The sequence below is a fragment of the Rutilus rutilus genome, assembly GCF_951802725.1.
Source record: "Rutilus rutilus genome assembly, chromosome: 3".
NCBI classification, from domain to species: domain Eukaryota; kingdom Metazoa; phylum Chordata; class Actinopteri; order Cypriniformes; family Leuciscidae; genus Rutilus; species Rutilus rutilus.
This window is the reverse complement of record NC_140211.1, coordinates 34676734-34696794: the sequence shown is the minus strand read 5'-3', so window position 1 is coordinate 34696794 and position 20061 is coordinate 34676734. Positions and strand designations below refer to the sequence as shown.

Below are 20061 nucleotides of genomic sequence, written 5' to 3'. Positions count from 1 at the left end.
GACGTTCTGCCTGCAGCATAAATTTCTTTAATTACAATGAGAAGATACACACAAAGAGCAAATGGCAGACATGGCTTTTTTTTTTAAACAACAACACATGTAATGGGATGCTTACTAATGACTTTCAGTAGGGGAATAATAGGATTGCTAAATTAGCCAATTTTTGGGAGTTTCTAATGTAGTAGAAAATTGCCTCAAAATAATTCATTAGTACAAAGCAGATTATTTTAACAGTTCAACACGACATGCGGAAAACACGTCTGCATAATACCTATACTATACTCGGACCGTTTCCTTTAAAGCGCAGACTATCAATTCTATGGAGTCGTTATAATCTCAAATAGCTGAGCCGTGCGCGGAAACGATGCGCGCGCCCTGTGCTTGAGCGCGTCTCGCTGGCTGCTCCACGTTTGAGGATGACGTCAGGAAGACCTAGTTGAAAAAGCTCCTGGTTTTGAGAAACAAACAGACAGCAGAGTACCAATATGAAGACCTGGATCCTTGCTCGGTCCTCTATAGTTTTTGGCAGTTTAATCATTTTCAGCATTTGTACCGTGAATGGTGAGTAATATCTAAAATTCTAAGTACATTTTTAGTGCTTTTTTATTTGCTCTTTTTCTTCCAGTCGAACTCTGCTAAATACATCGAGAGTCACTGCTTCACTGAAAATAAAATACTACTAGGTGGAGCCTAAAATTTGCCATTTAAATAATTTTACATAGGTTTGTTTTTTGCAGTAGTTATGGGCATCCCTCTGTTACACCAAATTTGACATAGCCTATGATACAGCAAACAAAAGAACATTATATTATTACAATACATTACTTCAATAGTGAATGTTTCTTATTGTGGGAAGGAGTTTATTTGTGGTACTGAACATTTCACAGATTTGTACTTGATGCAGTGTTCCTTTTGTCTTCAATCCATTTTAGACCATCTTGTTTTACTCTTACTGGCCATGATATCAAAGTAGGATTGAGTTTTGATCAAGTTGGGCTAACAAAAGCCATCTGTCTCGTTAAATTGACATTTTGTTCAAACTTCTTTTAGTTGTCTTATTCATTAGATCATATTTAGTCTATCCAAATTATTATTAAATGGAACGAAGATGAATTTAATAGAAAGTGGATCTCAATAAGTGTTAACCATTAGTTAGTGTCACCTAACTCACCTTAATGAGTTTAAAAGTCATTTAAAAACATATTTTTTTATGTTTTGATCATACATGAGTGTCCAGGTACTATATTGTCACAGTCATTTGTTTTAAGAGTCTGAAGATGTTTTTGCTGTATTTAAGACGTTTAGCCTAAGTGTCTGTGGGTTTAAGCTATTTGCTTAACTATTTCTTATTTTTATAGTTATTTGTCTTTGTTATATTTTAATGTCTTACTGTTTATTCAGCACTGTGGTCAACATTGTATTATGTTGTGCTTTATAAATAAATTGGAACTGGAACCGTCCAGAAGATGATACGGAGGACATTGTGAGGACAAGAACAAATCCACTGCAGAGACTCTGGGAAGAGAGATATGCACTCCTCTGGAAAATATGACTCACAACTAGGGGTTTGTTTGGTGAAACTCTTAGCTCACAAGACCAGATGATGTATGATATTGTGTTCACAAGATCGAGACAAGGTGATATTTTTGAGAAACACTATATTTAAGAAATCTTCAATGACAAAATATGACTGGAAAAATAGTCTTTTATTTGACTGATAGTCATAAAATGCCAAAACAATAAAGGTGCATTTTACCTATCATTTAACTAATAAAGGACTTTCACTAACAATTATTTTGGTAATCGAGTAATTGGCCAATTATTTTGACATTTAATTAAGCAATTGGATATTTTTTTGTGGTAATAAAAATAGACCTAAGTGACCAATAGCCTTTAAAATGACCTAAAATACATATATAATAACAACAAGGCTATAATAATTGGTTTCAAAAGTATCAAAAGGAAGTATTTTTATGGATTTATTGAACAGCTCCATTGTTGTTGTTGTTACACTTTATAGCATGATCAAATCCTTGTTTAATATTGACTAAACTATATTATGCTGCCTTCATGTGCTATCGGAATTATCATAAATACTAGTTTCCTAGTTAAAAAAATGGACATGAACGCCCTCTCAAGTAAAAATTGAAATGTGATGAGCTCTTAATCGCAACTTCAGAAGTGGGAAGTAGGAAAATGGCAGTATTAATTGAAATGTTTACTTAATCTTTAATATTTGGCCACTTTACGATAGAAATGCTACGGCCGCTGTAATTTCTTGAACAAGAATATGTGGACATCAAAACAGGCAAACTCAGAGCAAGGGTTTAAACTTTTATTTTGAAATAGCGATTAACAACATTTCCCGTATTTAGAAACATATTGATGTATTCTCCTTTGTTAGTGCAATTTTAAATAATTTTTATATATCGTGTAGCCTTGGAAAATGATATAAATAATAATAATAATAATGATATAAATAATTCTAGTCCATGGAATTCGCCACTTTCGTTATTTATTTAATTTAACCTTAATTTAATTGAGGAATCGTGATGGCCCTACACTAATCATCTTGTAATGAATGTTGCTTCGGTTCTACTTTCTAAATATGAATAATCATTAGCAGCAAAAGACAGAACAATATAATGCAAACACTGTAAAAGATTTTGCCACAAAACTCAACTTAGCCATGCCGAGATAGCTTTTAAACTCGACGAGAAATATCGTCACTTTTTAAGATCTCGATTCACGAGTATGACGAGATCTCGTCATAACTCTCCTACTCACAACTACAAAATTCTGGAAAGTAAATCTGTGCAAAGTTGTATAAGAAAAGTGCCTTTAATTTCTTGTTCAAGCATTTTCAAAGAAGCCCGTCTTAACCTCTACATCTTAATGAGCTCAGAGGGCAAATCTCCTAGCTTCTCAGGAAGTATGTTGTGTAACGTTTCACACATAAACGTGTGTCTAAGAGCATTTCATGTTCTTGCATTCTGTTCATGCCTTTTTGTTTTTTTATTCCTACATGTTGTTCAGCCAGAATAAAGCAATGAATGCTGTGCTTCCTAAACAGAAGATGAGCAGCATTTAATTTACTGCAGCGGCTGTTTTGTTTTATCATTATTCCTTCCGATATTTTGTGCTGCACTCATGCACATACACACACACAGTTATCACAATACAAGCACTTTTTTATGTTCACTTATGTCATAGAATCTTTCCTATCCTTGAAAAATATATCTGAACATCTGAACTCTTCATATGCTTTCGAAAGTTCAACATGCACATTGGCTATGCTGCTCACATCTCTTATCTTTTGTACTCTCCTGATCCTGTTCAGAAGCGTGAAAAGCGTTTCTTGGTTCTTTTGTATCTCTTGAAGCTTAATATTCAGGACCACTCCGCCCATTGCCAAATTATAAAATAAGAACTAATTCCAGTCTAATCTTTGTAATTCCATTCACTCCTGCTTATGTGTGTCTCTGTAGGAGATTACTGCAAGGTGAACCTGTGTCATAATGGAGGGACGTGTGTGACTGGCATTGGAGAAGATCCCTTTTTCTGCATCTGTGCCGAGGGATTTGCTGGAGATACTTGCAATGCCACTGAGAATGGTCAGAATTTGAAATGTTGTTTATCTGAATTTTACTGGTTTAATCCTCATTTAAATTTCAGATTAGGTTTAAATGGGTCACCCTATTGCCTGTGGAAAACCTTATTGCTCAGAACAAAGGTTGCTCTTTCATAGCTTAGGAGAAGAAATGTTTTCGGTTGCTTTTCATTTGTGTAACCACTTTGTCTCATAAAATTTCAATAAATAAATATGTGGGTAGCATAGCATAGAAAATGAAAAAAATGGCAATTTTAAAGGAATACGCTGACTTTTTGGGACTTTAGCTTATTCACCGTATCCCCCAGAGTTAGATAAGTCCATACATACCCTTTTCATCTCCATGCGTGCCGTAACTCTGTCTGACGCACCCACTGCTAGCCTAGCTTAGCACAAAGACTGGAGGTAAACGGCTCCAGCTAGCATACTGTTGCCAATAAGTGACAAAATAACGCTAACATTTTCCTATTTACATGTTGTGATTTGTATAGTCACAGCGTATACAAATAACAAGGTCACATGAGACACAGCCATCTTCTAAGCGTATACATACTGGGAACTATATTCTCAGAAGGCGAAGCACTGCTACTTCTGCAGAGTGATTTACTCCAACTCTGAGCGAACTCTCTGCTCCTCACCACGGGGCTTCTCAGGTGCTGCGAGCAAATCACTCCACCCAAGTAGCAGTGCTTTACCTTTGGAACATTGTTGAGATCTCTGCTGAAACAAGGACACACCAGATTACTCCTGTACTCAGATGAAAAATATGAGAGGGGCACATGGGCACAAGTATTCATTTGCTCTGCTTTAAATCTCATTGTTGTCTTGGAGAAACTATTAAAGATCACTTTTTTTTCTATGGATTTGTCCATATTGTGAGACTCAAATCAGAACTTACTCCTGTCTTCCTTAACAGGTCCTTGTAACCCAAACCCATGTAAAAACGATGGCACGTGTGAGGTGATCGTTAACGCCAGAAGAGGAGACGTTTTTAATGAGTATGTGTGCAAATGCCAACCTGGGTTCAAAGGTGCACACTGCCAAATCAGTAAGTTTTGTACCACTTATTTCAGATTTACAACAAGCTTTGTCAGTATCTATTGCACTAAATAAAAACTCTATAAGTATCACTCCAATTGGCGAATGAATGGTTTTAGAAGGATGTTTGTATAAAACCTCAAAAGGAAAACTTCAATTGCTGAACTAAACAATGACTAAAACTAAATGATCACACACATTGGGACTTCATAGCAGAACAAATTTCTGTATAAATATAATAATACTAGTGTATTGAAAACGACAACTTTATCACAAATTGATTGATGATTTTCTGTTCATGTCTTATGGGTAAGGCTGATTAAGACTCATTTATGTCCAGTTATGCAATACATGGAGTCCGTGTAAAGAATTTGGTGGTTAATTCGTGTTAAGACTTTTCTCCTACATGGCGAATATTCTTGTGGCTGCAAGTCCACAGCAGAGAGACTCCAGTTACTGCATGCTGTATCATTTGTTCCACTTTGTTTCATTGGTATAATGTGTATGTGTATCTATAATGTGTGGTGCTGTACTTACAATGGCACTGGTGTAAACACCAGACACACCCAGGATGTTGAGCAGTCAGTGGTGGATAGGGAGAGCTGTAACCATAGTGAGTTTTAAATAGGCTTTGTTAAAATGTTCCAGTCCACAGTCCATTTACATGTATGGTTTTAACTCTTTGCTGCCTGATGTCCACTAGAGTGGACACATCTTTTAAAGCCGTTTTAACCATTCAGATTATGCTGATACATCCAAACCACCATCACGCAATGTCAGAATTACCATTAAGAGATTCTGAATTATAAAAAGCATTCACGTCTTCGTAGAATCATAATTACAACTTGTACCACTGCAACATCATGCGGAAACACTCAAAAATGTCTTCAGAAGTAAAATGTACTTAAGCCATTATTTCATAAGATTTAGGTTAATAATTCCTATAATTGACTATTGTTTATGCAAGGATCAATAAACAAAATACATGCAACACAGTTTAAAGTAGCTGGCACAGAGTATTAATTATCCAATGTCTTGTTAAATAAACTACATGTTTATTAAAGGGATAGTCCCCTGAACTTGAAAATTCTGTCATCATTTACTCACCCTCAAGGTGTTCCAAAGAGATATTTTGAAGAATGGTGGTAACCAAACAGTTGATGGTAGCCATTGACTTACATTGTGTTCTTGTCCAGTAATGCATTTGCATAATGACTGTTATTTGTTACAGTAGTTCAACTTTCCCCTTTATATGGCATTTTGATTTTTATTCATAACATAAATTCAAAATGGCTGATGAAAGTAGGGATTTACCAGATACCTCTAAACTCCTCTCAATACAGAATTGCAGTGGACCTAAGTAAGCGTAATACATACTATTGCAAAAATAAAAAAATGATGTTGGTCATTCTCGTTCTAAAGTTAGAAATGTATTAAGTAAACAAATATATATTTAATTAATTCATGCATCAAAGGGTTTAAAAAAAAGGGAGAAATTCTGATTTTACAGATATTAGACTAGCAGTAGCACTGGAAGGCCTTTAAACACAGCCAGGAATATTCACCACAGGGGCAGCTTCAGTGTAATTAGGCAAGCCTTAATCAAGCCAAAGAGGTTTTATACTTGAGAAGAACAGTGCAGTCCAGCCTTTGGGCATTAAGGAGGTTCTAAAATATTTCCACCTAATGAATTTGCCAAATTCAAACAATCAGACACTAAACTAAATCTCATAAAGCTCATTCATTTGAAATATTTGGCTTACTGTTAAGTTGCTCATGAATTAAATCTCTTTTAGTTCTGTTCAGAATAGATGATGTTCTAATATTCTAATAGAGTTTGGTAATAACTCACAACAAATTTGTTGTAATTGAGTCCTCAAGACAAGATTTAATCTTGTCTGGCTGCACAGTTGTGTTTGCGTGTCTGTGTGTGTGTGCGCTTGTGTGCTGATGTTTGTCCAGGCTTTGGGCAGAGTGATGTTTTTTTGTGTTCTGCAATCCTCTTAACAGTTTAGGAACAAAACAACTTCTGTTGTTGGGATGAAAATATGGTGTATGTGTTTTTAATTATAGCCATTCTGTCATTTCAATTGTAAAAAACTAAAATAATTTCTGCTAGAATGATTTGGATGTTAGTTTCGTAATACTTTTCCAAGAAGACCAAAAGTGGTAAACAGCAACCCACTAAATAATATACACTAACACAGTAAAAAAATTGGGGTTGGTTAGATTTTTTTTTTAATGCTTAAAAAAAAAAATCCTCACCAAAGCTGCATTTATTTGATTAAAAATAGAGTAAAACCGGTAATATTGTATTATGTTTAAAATAACTTTTCTGTTTGAATATATTTTTGAATATATTTTATTTCTGTGATGGCAAAGCTGATGATTTTCAGCATAATTACCCCAGTCTTCAGAGTCACATAATCCTTCAGAACTCATTGTAAAATGCTGATTTACTGATACATTATAAATGTCTTTACTGTGTATTTTTTTTTTTTTTTTATCAATTTAATGCATACTTAGTAAGTGAATAAAAGTATTTATTTCTTTAAAAAATTTTTTTATATATATATACAGTATCTCTCAAAAGTGAGTACACCCCTCACATTTCAGCAAACATTTTAGTATATCTTCTCAAGGGACAATCCTATAGAAATGAAACTTGGATATATTTTAGAGTAGTCAATGTTCTGCTTGTATAGCAGTATATATTTACTGTCCTCTGAAAATAACTCAACATACAGCCATTATTGTCAAAATAGTGAGTACACCCTAAGTGATAATAGCTGTAAGTCGTTTAACCATGCAAAGCCACATGTCCTATTCATCATGTTCATGTTTTTGTCTGCTTGACAGGGCCATACAAATTTGTGTATCTTGTATTAGAGCAGTTAAAATTTGTGCTTGGAGTATAATTCTCCCATACTGACCACTGGATGATCTTTATATATATATATATATATAGGTTATATATTAGTATTTATTTATTTAAAAAAAATCTCTCTCTCTCTCTCTCTCTCTCTCTCTCTCTCTCTCTCTCTCTCTCTCTCTCTCTGTATATACAGAGAGAGAGAGAGAGAGATTTAAAAAAAATTAATAAATACTTTATTATTATTTTTATATTTTTTTATATATATATATATTATATATTATATATTTTTTTTTTTTTTTTTTTTTTTTATAAACTTTTGAACGGTAATGTACACAGCAAAAAAAATCTATGCATCTTACATTTTATACCATTTGCCCCTTTATGATTTATGATAACTGCAATAAGCCAGTTTTGTGTCCTAAATCGCATACTCTCTTGATTAGGTACTTATTTTAAAGTAATAACTTCACGACCACTAAAAAAGTAGGCTATGTTCTATATAGTATGAATGTGTGTAGTATGATTTTAATCTGGACGTACTACATTTGCCATGTTGTCATTATCATGTGACCTACCAGCTTCAGCGTACATTTATAAATCCTCTCCCGTGGCCTCATGGCATAGTAAAGTGTTCATCATATGCACACTTCAGAATCTTGCCGGAAGATGTAGCTCATCCAAGTACTTTTTGCCTACTCTTTTATGAGTACTGGGCATTCGGATATACTTCTTAGTTTTGTCACATACTGCTTTTCACCTATTGTAGGGAAGTATGCGATTTCGGATGCAGCCAAGGAGTATTGCCAAACATAGGGCTATAACTGGCGTGCGAGTGTGTATACTTTGGAATAAAGTCATGTGTCATAATGTGTACCTAGCAGACAACACCCAAATAATGGTCCACCACATAATGTTAGATACAGTGGAACCAGGGAGTCAAAAGCTCAATGTGAATATCTCGATAACTTTTGACATATCTCTTCATCATTTTGCAGATGTTGTGACCTTAAAGCAGGAATCTGCTACAGTATTTTTTGACTCTCTGACATCTTCAATTAGACATCTCTCATTAGAAATCTATACCAAAAAATGTTACAGCATGTCTGCTTATTCCGTTTTTCAGTCCAATTTAGCATCCTGCACAGTGTTTAATTTCAGCAATTGTGCATGCAGTATGCAGCAGTTTACTGGAAATGCAGACTGGACTTGGACCATCCCACCCTCTGCTCCACACAGAACTCTCTGTCCCCTTAGAGTAAAATTCGAGATCCTGCAAGCACCTGCGTGAGCATTGTGCCACCAAACACCTCAGTCACCACACTAATAATTATACATACTTCAGCTGCAGTTACATGACACCTCCCTTCCTCTGCAGAGAAGCATCCCGTTACAGCATGTCCAAACTTACTGTTTAAGTTATAATCACATTGACATGGCTGTCTTATTTTTGGTGTTCTTACACAGATGTGAATGACTGTGAAAACCAACCTTGTAAGAATGGAGGCCTGTGTCGTGATCTGGATGGCGACTACACCTGCCAGTGCCCTTCTCCATATGTTGGGAAGCAATGTCAGCTACGTGAGTTTGTATATGCTGGTAATCTTTTCCTGGTGTTTAGTTTCTAAGAGGTCATTTAATTCTGAGTGTCATAATATATTTTTTTTGAGTGCTTTTTCGCTGACCCTGAGTTTTGAGAGTTTGATTACAAATTCCAGAGTATCTGAGGTATAGCTGTTTAACGACAGGTAGCAATAAGCCGTGCAACAGGAAGAGAATATAAAGTAGAATTCATGCCCTGTTACCCACACCGTCTTTTATGGTGCAGGCTGTACATATGTATTGGGGATGGAGGAAGGAGGAATCGTAGAGTCACAGATCTCGGCTTCCTCTGTACACTCTGGCATTCTTGGGCTGCAGCACTGGGGACCGGAGCTTGCGCGACTCAACAACCAGGGAATTGTCAACGCCTGGAGCTCGGCACCCCAAGACAAGAACCCCTGGATTGAGGTTTGTCATTCAGCCTGATTGAAGCTTTTTTTTTTTTTTTTTTTTGCCTCTTTAGTAATAAAAAAATAACTAATTTTCAAAAACAATTATACTTTTGAGAATTTATTGAAACTTTATTGAAGTGATAGACTTGTTTTCAAACTTAAAAAAAAAAAAATGTTACTTATAATCTTACTTATGATATTAAGTATAATACCAAAAAATCTAAAAACAAGATACGTAAGGAAAAGTTCTTTATAGTGGCTGAATTTATTGGATCTGTATTCACTAAATTCTTCTATTCAAGTGCCTTTCACAAATTGAAGCAATTCCTTGTAAAATACAAAAAACAATTGTTGCATTCAAGTGTTTTTAAATGTTTACTAACAAATGCAAACCATATTTTTCGATTGGATTTCTTAAATGTTTTGAATGGTTATTTCTGGTGTACCACACCAGGAAGAGATTTTTATTTTTATTTTTTTATATAGAATAGTTTTACTGTTTTATTCAAATTATTAACTTAATTTTACAGCCATCCTATGCATTTGTGTCTTGCAAAGTAAATAAATTTGTTTATGGCCTGTTCACATCAAGAACGATAACTATAAAGATAACTGTAACGATAACTATTTTACTGTCCACAGCCATGGGAATGGACAATAATTTTCTGTTTATTATAAGCGTGTGCTGCAGTTTTGCTCAAGCTCTTTTAAAGTTGACTGGATTCTGATTAGCTGTCAATGGTTTTGCTGTTCATTAGCTGTAAAAAAAAAAAAAAAAGGAAAAGCTCCAAAAAATCTTTGTCCTCACCCAAGGTGACGTTTCGAGCCAAGTGGCTCTCCATCAGACAATCAACTCATAAACTGATAAGCTCATATACACCTTAAAACTACAGCACATGATCAACCACATGACAAAAAACTAAAACATTTAAATCAATATGAACACAAGAGCAACAAACAAATCACATGAATAAAAGTGAAAACATCAATTAACTGAAACCAATAAACATATCAATAAAATAATACCTGCCTACAAAAGAAAAGATACCAACATAATAATACAATAAATCCAAGCAAAAAAAAAACTTTGTTATTAGGTTGTTGGGGATTGCCCCACTGAATGCCGGTTCTTTAACGGTTATAACCACTTCAGTACTCTGATCAGGGAGTAGGAATCATCGTATCTTTTCCACCTTTTAATTTATGTGCAGGGTTTAACCATATGCATATTAATTATACTTTGGAGGTAGTTTCTGCAATAAATGAATAAGCAGAAGTAAATAACTAAATGTTAAACATACATGCCCACATACTGTTGTGATAAACAGTACATTACCAATTAAACAATCTCAACAGCTCTCTCAAAGTGTGTTTAGCAGAATAAGAAACAAGTAAACAGAATATAAAAGAGCATATAAACAACTTACATTATACAGTGTCCTCATTATGGTATTAAAGTATAATAAATATAGAATATCTTATACAGATGCATAACCATAGTTAAACGAGGTATGGCCAATATTAGCAACATAAGCCACGATGCTAGCGGCACTTTCACATGCGTTTCACATGACAAACTAATATACATAAAGATCACGAAACACCCGCGACTTAAATGTTAGAAATAATCTCAGCAGTATAAACATCCATATTACAAATATAAAGTCAGAAAATAAACTCACTTCGTCAATAACTTTTGTCCTGCACTCAGAGATGCTGCACGGGTGGAAAAAATGCGCCATATTCTGACAGCTTTGTATGTGTAACGGAGAATGCGTCACTTACGCCAAAACCGCATCCAATAGCAGTATATAATACTTAAAGACATACAATGTAAAGAATTCACAACAGCCGCCCCCACATTTGAGCAGCAAATGTGCAATCTAGGAGAATTCTTTAAGAGTCTTTGTTGTCCTTTAAGGCTGGTAACAGAATAAGGCAAGCAACTGGCCTGGTGTACACCTTGCTCCTTGACAAGGACATCTGCTGTTCTCACACATCCATCCTTACTGACAACAGTCTTAACCACTTTACCGATAGGCCACTGAGCTCTGTGAAGTTGTGGATCAATTATTAAGACTACTGAGCCTACTGTCAGAGTTTCTGCCGTGTCTGGAGCGTAGGTAAGTAGTTCCTTGTAAATTGAGTCCAGAATTGGTCCACAAGATTTTGACAATGGCGCCATCTGCACCGCCCCATTTCTCCTGAGACATACGGCACCTGTGGAAGCGATGCATCCCATCGCCCCATGAGGAGAAGGTTTGGTGTAATGGCGTCGAGGTCTGCAACGTCTGCTGAGATGTTTCCGTGGGGTTTTGAATTTAAAATGCCCTCTACCTCTACTACCTCTACTCTTAGACTGTAGACAGGACATCTTCAGAGATATACTGACTTCCAACTGCCACTTGGAGAGCAGCTTTAATGGAGCAGACCTCTCGCTCCCAGACACCACCAAAATGAGGAGCATTAGGCAGATTGAACTTAAAGAGGATCTGGTAATCGGCTAACTGCTCTTTTAATTGAGAGTCCATAGCTGCAAAGGCTTCTCGCAGTTCTCGATCGGCACCACAAAAGTTTGTGCCACAATCTGACCTGATCTCCTTTGGTCTGCCACGTCTGGCTATGAATCGCCAAAGAGCAAGCAAGAAAGCATCCACATCCATGGAGTTGAGAAGCTCTATGTGGACAGCTCTTGTGGTGAGACATTTGAAAATGACACCCCAACGTTTCTCAATCCTTCTGCCTATTTTGACATAATACGGGCCAAAACAGTCCACTCCTGTAGAATAAAATGGGGGACAGAGAAGCCTGAGCCGCTCTGGTGGCAAATCTGCCATTTGTGGTACTTTAGGCTGAGCTCGCCATCGTTAACAGGATGAACAGTTAAGCTGGTGGTGTTTAATAGCTTGACGTCCCCGCAAGATCCAGTTTTGCCTCCGTATTTCTGCATACACTTGTTCTGTACCTGGGTGCAACAAGCACTCATCGAAGTCTTTATTGAGGAGCTTTGTTGCTGGATGCTGTGGATCTAGCACAATCGGATGAATTTGCTCATCATTTGGGCTTTCCATTCTCCGTAATCGTCCTCCGACTCTTAGTACATTAGTCATTGGATCCCATTCTGGAGCAAGACACATTAGTCCACTGTGGTTTGGTATATGTTTTTGTGTGTTGAGGGCTGCTATTTCCTCAGGAAAGCTCTGAGCTTGACACTCTCTCTCAATACGATCAATTCTGCTTCGTGATGATCAATGAACTGGGTGTTTGTTGAATCATTTGTCACTTTTTGACATGCTAGTCGAGTTGCCTCCACTAACTCTTTCCATGTGCTGAACTGAATGGCATGCGGAAGGGTTTGATCTCCTTGCGTAGTGGTTTGGCAGCAGATAGTGAAACTCTTCAGTTCAGGTAACTCTTCTGACCGTGCCTGTTCAGGTCTCTTTAGCCAGTGTTCAGAACTCAGTTTTAGAAATGATGGTCCCTGACTCCAGCGACCAGGCACAGTAAAACTTAAGAGTGCACTCTTAAAAAAAAGGGTTCCTCGAGGTTCTATAATAGAACCCTGGGGTTCAGTACTTGGCCAATAGAACCTTTTACCAAAAAAATGGTTCTATGTAGAACCCTTGCATAGCAAAGAACCTTTTTTTATTAAAATGGTTCTATAATTCATGTTTTATGACTGAAGTGTAAACTAAAGATTACACAACACATTCACAAAGCTTTTTGAGTCAAGACCCATGAGAATGACTGCTGTAGTCAAAAACAAGAGTAAACAAATATTAATATGAGCTGTACATTAGCATGAAACTTATATTTCCTAATATATTATAGTTTAACTTTTTGACAAATCATTTTGTGAAGAAAAAAATAAACTAACCAGGAGTTTTCTTTATTTTGTATACCATATTGTGATGGTTTTAATCTATCGAAGGGAACATTAAAAACAAATAATCGTAAAAATGCTCCCTGGTGGCGTACATGCGTTGCGTTCTGGATTGTTTATATTTTCTTATTTAATAATAACTCGTTTAATAATAAAGAACCCTTAAATGGTTCTATTTAGAACCATCTAACTTGGATTCAAAGAACCATTCGGGGTTCTTTTTATGGAACCCTTTTAAATGGTTCTATATGGAACCCTTTTAAATGGTTCTATATAGAACCTTTTGTGATATCGTCCGCTGGGTTCTGTCAGCTCTGTATGCGTAACGGAGAACGCGCCACTTACTCCAGAACCGCATCCAATAAAATTGCGTACTATACTTTCCATACAGTATGTATTAAGTATTCTACATAATACACCCTTAAAAATATAGAATACAGCAGATGATACTTAAAGACATACAATGTAAAGAATTCACAACAAGGTGATAATGTGTTAAAATTTTAAATCCAATATGCTTCAAGTTTTAAAAGCAAATTGTTAATATCACCCCGTCTTAGAGTAATTTGACTGCTTCAGTGCCAATATATTACAGTGTAGAAACCGAATGTCTCAACTTAAAAAAGTGTTGTGCTACTGGACTTCTAGGGTTATGATGCCTGATAGCACTTCAATGTTTGGCGAATTTTAAGCTGTCTGCTTGTTTTGCCCACATATCAAAGTCCACAAGGGCAACGCAACATGACATTAGCTGTTTTACAATAAATCGTTCCTCAGATCTAATTTTCCCTGTATATGGATGATTAAAAGTTTGTGTTTTATGCATAAAAATACATTGTTGACAACCTCCACACTTACAGTTACCAGAAGGTATATTACTCCAAGGAACAGATAAATCAGTTCTTACTAGCATACTGCGTAGATTTGGAGGTCTCTTAGACCACATGAGGTGGTTTTGCAAAAATCAATTGCAGATTGGGGTCACTCTCAACAATGTACCAGTATTTCTGAATTATACCTTCAATGTCTTAATTTGCCAATGGAGAAGTTTGGATAAACTCGCTGTTCTTTACATTTAGATCTCTTGATCAGACAATCTTGAGAAGAGTTACTAAAACATTCTTCAGCAGATTGAATCCACATCTCATTGTAAGCTCTCTGCCTGAACCTGTCTGCCAAGATCTCTACTTGATGATGATAATCCTAATCTCTACTACATATTCTAAGAATGCGGCTAAATTGGGATATATGTGGAGAAGACTTAAGGGGAACAGGGTGATACGATGACCTATATAATAGCATGTTACGGTTAGTGGGGTTACGATATAAACTAGTTTCAAGCCCAGTTTCGGTGAGAGTAACATTTACATCTAAAAAATGTATTTGATCCTGCTGGATCCATCTTAAATGTCAATGTAATCACTGTTTGCATTAACAAAGCTATGAAACTCTAAAAACTGAGATTCTGTGCCACTCTAAATGAAGAAAATATCATCAATGTAATGCTTCCACAACACAATAAATTTAGTAAACAGATTAGATACTTGATACTATACACAAACTGTTCTTCCAACAGCCCACAAAATAAAGATGAAAAAAATTGGATAAAAAAAAGAAATATATATATATATAGGCCTATATATATTTTTTTTTTTATCCAAGTTTTTTCATCTTTATTTTGTGGGCTGTTGGAAGAACAGTTTGTGTATACTATAAATAAATAAATAATAATAATAATAATTCGTTACATTTATATAGCACTTTTCTGGGTACTCAAAGCGCTTTACATGGAAGGGGGAATCTCCTCAACCATATATATATATATTTATATATATATACATACATACACACACACACACACACATGTCTGGTTCACTATCTTTGTGGGGACTCTCCATAGACGTAATGGTTTTTATACCGTACAAACTGTATATTCTGTCCCCTTACACTAACCCTACCCCTAAACCTACCCATCACAGGAAACATTCTGCATTTTTACTTTCTCAAAACAACTCATCCTGTGTGATTTATAAGCCTTTTGAAAAGTGGGGACCGCTGGCTGGTCCCCACAATGTAGGTGATCTCAGGTTTTACTATTCTTATGGGGACATTTGGTCCCCACAATGTAATATAAACAAGGGCACACATACACACACACACACACACACACACACACACACACACACACACACACATATATATATATATATTCAGTATATAGAATAAGACTCAATATAATGGTAACAGACATATCACATAACTAAAATAAAAGTTCAAACATCAATTAACTAAAAACAATAAATATATCAATTGACATAACTGTTCATATCAACAGACAACTGCGTATTGATATGACATAACTGTGCACATATCAATAAACATAACTGTTCATCAGCTGTAAAAATCCTTCTGTAAGTGATTCCTCAGGGCTTTTACTGAGACAAATATTCATCATGCTATAGTGCAGTGTTTCCCAACCCTGTTTCTGGAGACACACCAACAGTACACATTTTCGAACTCTTACTAGTCAAATACACCTGATTCAGCTCATCAGCTCATTAGCAGAGACTCCAAGACCAGAAATATATGGGTCAGATAAGGGAGACATCCAAAATGTGCGCTGTTCGTGTGCCTCCAGGTAACAATGCAATAGAGGAACAAGATGGGACTAAAATGGTTCAGTTTGTTTATGTGTACATGATGTTCACACTTCTTCTTCTTGATTTTCTAATTTTAGATTGACATGCAGAAGAAGATGCGTCTCACTGGAATCATCACCCAAGGAGCCAGCCGCATGGGGACAGCTGAGTTTGTCAAGGTTTTCAAGGTGGCATCCAGCTTTGATGGCAAAACATACACAGTGTACAGAGCGGATGGCCATAGAAGAGACAGAGTAAGAAATACAACTTTATCAGTACAGCACAAGCCTTCCTTAAAGTTTGTATCAGTGATTTCAGGCCCCAAAAAAAATCTCACAACACCCTCCCCCTGTCGGTGATTGGTTTTTTGACGGCATGCTTATGGGGCGGGCAGCTAGCGGATCGTTAGCAAAGATTAGATGAATGTGATCATTTTTTGAGCTGAATAGCCAGCTTCTTCTTCAGCTCCGACTTCGCGTGCAGCCGTGAACGAGCACAAAACCTCACAACACCCTCCCCCTGTCGGTGATTGGTTGGAACACTATTTGTTTTGGTTTTGAGTGGTTGGTGAAACCAATTGTTTTTGTGTGCAGATCTCAGAGCCTAGGCTGCCTACAGAGACGCGTTTTTTTGACGGCATGCTTATGGGGCGGGCAGCTAGCGGATCGTTAGGAAAGATTAGATGAATGTGATCATTTTTTTAGGGGGCCTGACATCACTGACACAACCTTTAAGTGCTTAAAGCTATTATCATTCCCTGACTCAGTATTTTTTCAGGTGTTTATGGGAAATACAGATAATGATGGAACAAAGACAAACATGTTTGACCCTCCCATTGTGGCCCAGTATATTCGCATCATTCCTGTGGTGTGCCGTAAAGCTTGTACTCTCCGGATGGAACTTGTGGGCTGCGAGCTTAATGGTAAATTCAGTTGAGTTAACTATGACTCACTGTTTTTATATGAATCACTTTTTTCATGTTTACTAATTCTTAGCATTTAGCACTCTCATTTTCTCTAACATGACAGTGCAGTCCAGCACAATCGGTTGCACTGATCCACTGGGCATGAAGTCCCGTCTCATCTCCGACGCGCAGCTTACAGCATCTAGTATTTTCAGTACTTGGGGTATAGATGCCTTTACCTGGTATCCCCACTACGCTCGCCTGGACAAGCAAGGCAAGACTAACGCTTGGGCGGCGGCAAACAACAATCGCTCAGAGTGGCTCCAGGTGAGAATGTGTGATGACGTGTCTAGTTTTTAGAAAGCTGCTTTGATTTTCTATCTGCTGTTGTTTCCCTTTTCATCAAAAAGTAGGGGAGTGGTGGATTTAATTAATTTCTAAAGAATCATAACAGGAAATGCATAGATCTACCTAAAGACAAGAATAACTGTCTAAATTAGTAGCTAACGCTATTCCATTATTTTTCTTATTTAACATCAATTATTTTGCAGGTAACTGTGGACCGTAGTCTGACGTTTGCCTCTGATGTTTAATGAGTTTTTTTCTCATGTCACAGCTGGATTTGGAGAAACCCAAAAGAATCACAGGCATCATCACTCAGGGAGCAAAAGACTTTGGAGTTGTGCAGTTTGTTTCAGCCTTCAAGCTCGCTTACAGTAATGACGGACAAACATGGAGCATTGTGAAGGATCAAATAACGAGAACAGATAAGGTTACAGTGACAACAATATCTCTGCTTTATTTATATACTGCTGTTAAACCGTTCTCCTGTTTATTTTTAATCATTTTTTTAAAGAAATTAATATGTTTAAATTCGGTAAGGAATTATTAAATTGGTCAAATGTGACCGTAAAGACATTTATAATGCTACAAAGATTTCTATTTCAAATAAATCCAGTTCTTTTGAGCTTTCTATTAATCAGAGAATCTTGAAAAAAGTAAATATGTAAAAAATATTAAGACACTGAGACACTGAAACATGAGACACTGAAAACTGGAGTAATGATGCTGAAAATTCAGCTTTGCCACCACAGGAATAAATGACACTTAAAAACATTTATAAAAAACAAATATAATTGTAATAATATTTCACAATATTCATGTTTTTACTGTATTTTTGTTTAATTACGTTAAATTGTTATTGTAGGGTGTAGTATCGCATGCTGCCACTCATTCTTTTTATTGGGAACAGTGAATATTAGGATTACACTGTCAATGAACTCCCAGCTTTCCATGTTGGGTTCTGGATACTAAGAGGAAATTAAATCATTTTTAATTATATGTAAACTCCGCTTGAGTTATTTTCCTTTATCTAGTCTTTATTTTAACAGAATTCTAAAATTGAACAAAAGCCTCAAAGCACATAACTATTACATTTAGTTATGTTCATTTCATCTGACTAACTGAAAAGGTGTTTTTTTTTTGTTGTTTTTTTTTTGTAGATTTTCCAAGGCAACATTGACAACAACACATACAAAAAGAACTTGTTTGAGCCTCCTTTCTTTGCCCAATTTGTGCGGTTTCTACCCTGGGAGTGGCACGAGCGGATAACTCTACGCATGGAGCTTCTGGGCTGTGATGATTAGTGAATGTGCTGAAGACTGCACTGCTTTTGCCTGAAGTGTGTCTGCTGGTTATAGCTGATGATTTGTTTCAATATACATTAGCTTCAGTTGTTGCTCTGTATTTTATTGTATTGATGTCATTATTTCATGTACTTTTGAAGGGTTCAGTTGATCTCATTTTTAACGCCTTTTGGCACAACTTCAATTTTATGAAATCACCTTTTAAGCAAGTTTCAGAGAACATTACAAAATTTGAAAAACATAAACCTTAAATGAAAAAGGAGACTAATTGTAATGCTTTACTAAAATTGTTAGTCCCACAACCAATGGCCATTCTTGTATTTCAAAATGCATGTCCTGATTTATAATGAAGTATACAAACTATAAGTAAATATATTTTACTGTTATTCCTTATCTTTGGCCACCAGGGTGAGATAACCTATCCATGAAGCAACCTACCTGCTTCCACCTGTCTTAAATATGAATGTGTTAATGTCCAATAGTAGACCTTATTCTGCCTTTTAGCACACAGAGGGAAAAGGTCAACTTGTAATTTTCTGTAAGAACACAAACACTGTTTACTGTATTTTTTCTGAACTAATCTCGACTGTCTGGAGTACATTTATATACAGTATGGGTCTGTTCGAAACAGTGCTGTAAATTAGAAATGAATTGAAAACACTCCAGGGAAATTTTATTGTTGAAATGTCACATTAAGAGAAAGGCTCACATCAACTGACTTGTTTGCAGTTGCTCTACTACACTTTATACTACAGTTTATACATTTTATAACTCGATTTTTATCTGAGTCAATGTAAACAACCAAACTGGAATAGAATTGTACAACTGTGCAAATATTGAGTATCTTTTGTAAAACACGTTGTCTTTAACTATATTAATAAATATGTTAAATATTTCTGCTTCTCCTTGCTTGTGGCTCAAACTGAGGAAGCGATGCAACGTGCTTTTTCAGAAATAAACGTGTGTGAGACTAGGTGGTCTTTTAATCTCAAAATAATAGATTCTTAGATATGTGGCTTTGGATTCCCTTCTCTAAGTCAAAAGCATGGGGTGTATGTGTATTGCTACATTATGTGTGTGATGATCGTACATTACGAAGTGTCATCTGTGACTTTTCAACACCTGGGGCCAGTTGCATAAACATCGCCAGTGTGTTTAGAACAAATCTGACCATTTAAATGACTAATGGAATCTGAAAGCAGTAATACTGCTCGCATGTGCTTTTTATTAAATAAAACGTTATTTATTTATGAATATCATGTCCCTGGACTAGTAATAGCAATAATCTATACATATATATATATATTAGTTATGTTAAATATTTGACATTATTTTAGCAGTCATTTTTTTAAAACAGCAGTATTATTATAAATACATTTTAAATACATTTAGTGTTTAGTTTGTATATTATAGATATTGGTCGGTGCACGTGAATTTGTAAATATATTTAATGTGTAGTGCTGTTTTGGCAATTT

At 35.9% G+C, this 20061-nt stretch overlaps 1 protein-coding gene across 2 annotated transcripts; it reads left to right on the top strand.

The window, feature by feature from the left end:
- The first annotated feature begins 29 nt into the window (after positions 1 to 29).
- mfge8a (milk fat globule EGF and factor V/VIII domain containing a) lies at positions 30 to 19557 on the top strand. Of its 2 annotated transcripts, none has more exons than XM_084403688.1 (10): positions 30 to 561; positions 3489 to 3614; positions 4527 to 4658; positions 8988 to 9101; positions 9349 to 9530; positions 16135 to 16290; positions 16814 to 16958; positions 17065 to 17267; positions 17557 to 17712; positions 18443 to 19557. In XM_084403688.1, exons 1-10 carry the CDS (start codon positions 486 to 488, stop codon positions 18584 to 18586), a joined length of 1434 nt encoding a protein of 477 aa, XP_084259814.1. In that variant the 5' UTR covers positions 30 to 485; the 3' UTR covers positions 18587 to 19557. The 2 variants fall into 2 exon arrangements, with proteins under 2 accessions (XP_084259814.1, XP_084259815.1); XM_084403689.1 differs by having other exon boundaries at positions 16883 to 16958; positions 18443 to 19481.
- Positions 19558 to 20061: the final 504 nt, after the last annotated feature.

Excerpts from the sequence above, each read along its gene's own strand:
- mfge8a (XM_084403688.1), top strand. The coding sequence starts at position 486 with ATGAAGACCTGGATCCTTGCTCGGTCCTCTATAGTTTTTGGCAGTTTA. Across the intron at positions 17,268-17,556 it reads ATCGCTCAGAGTGGCTCCAG|CTGGATTTGGAGAAACCCAA; the intron begins GTGAGAATGTGT and ends CTCATGTCACAG. Across the intron at positions 17,713-18,442 it reads AAATAACGAGAACAGATAAG|ATTTTCCAAGGCAACATTGA; the intron begins GTTACAGTGACA and ends TTTTTTTTGTAG.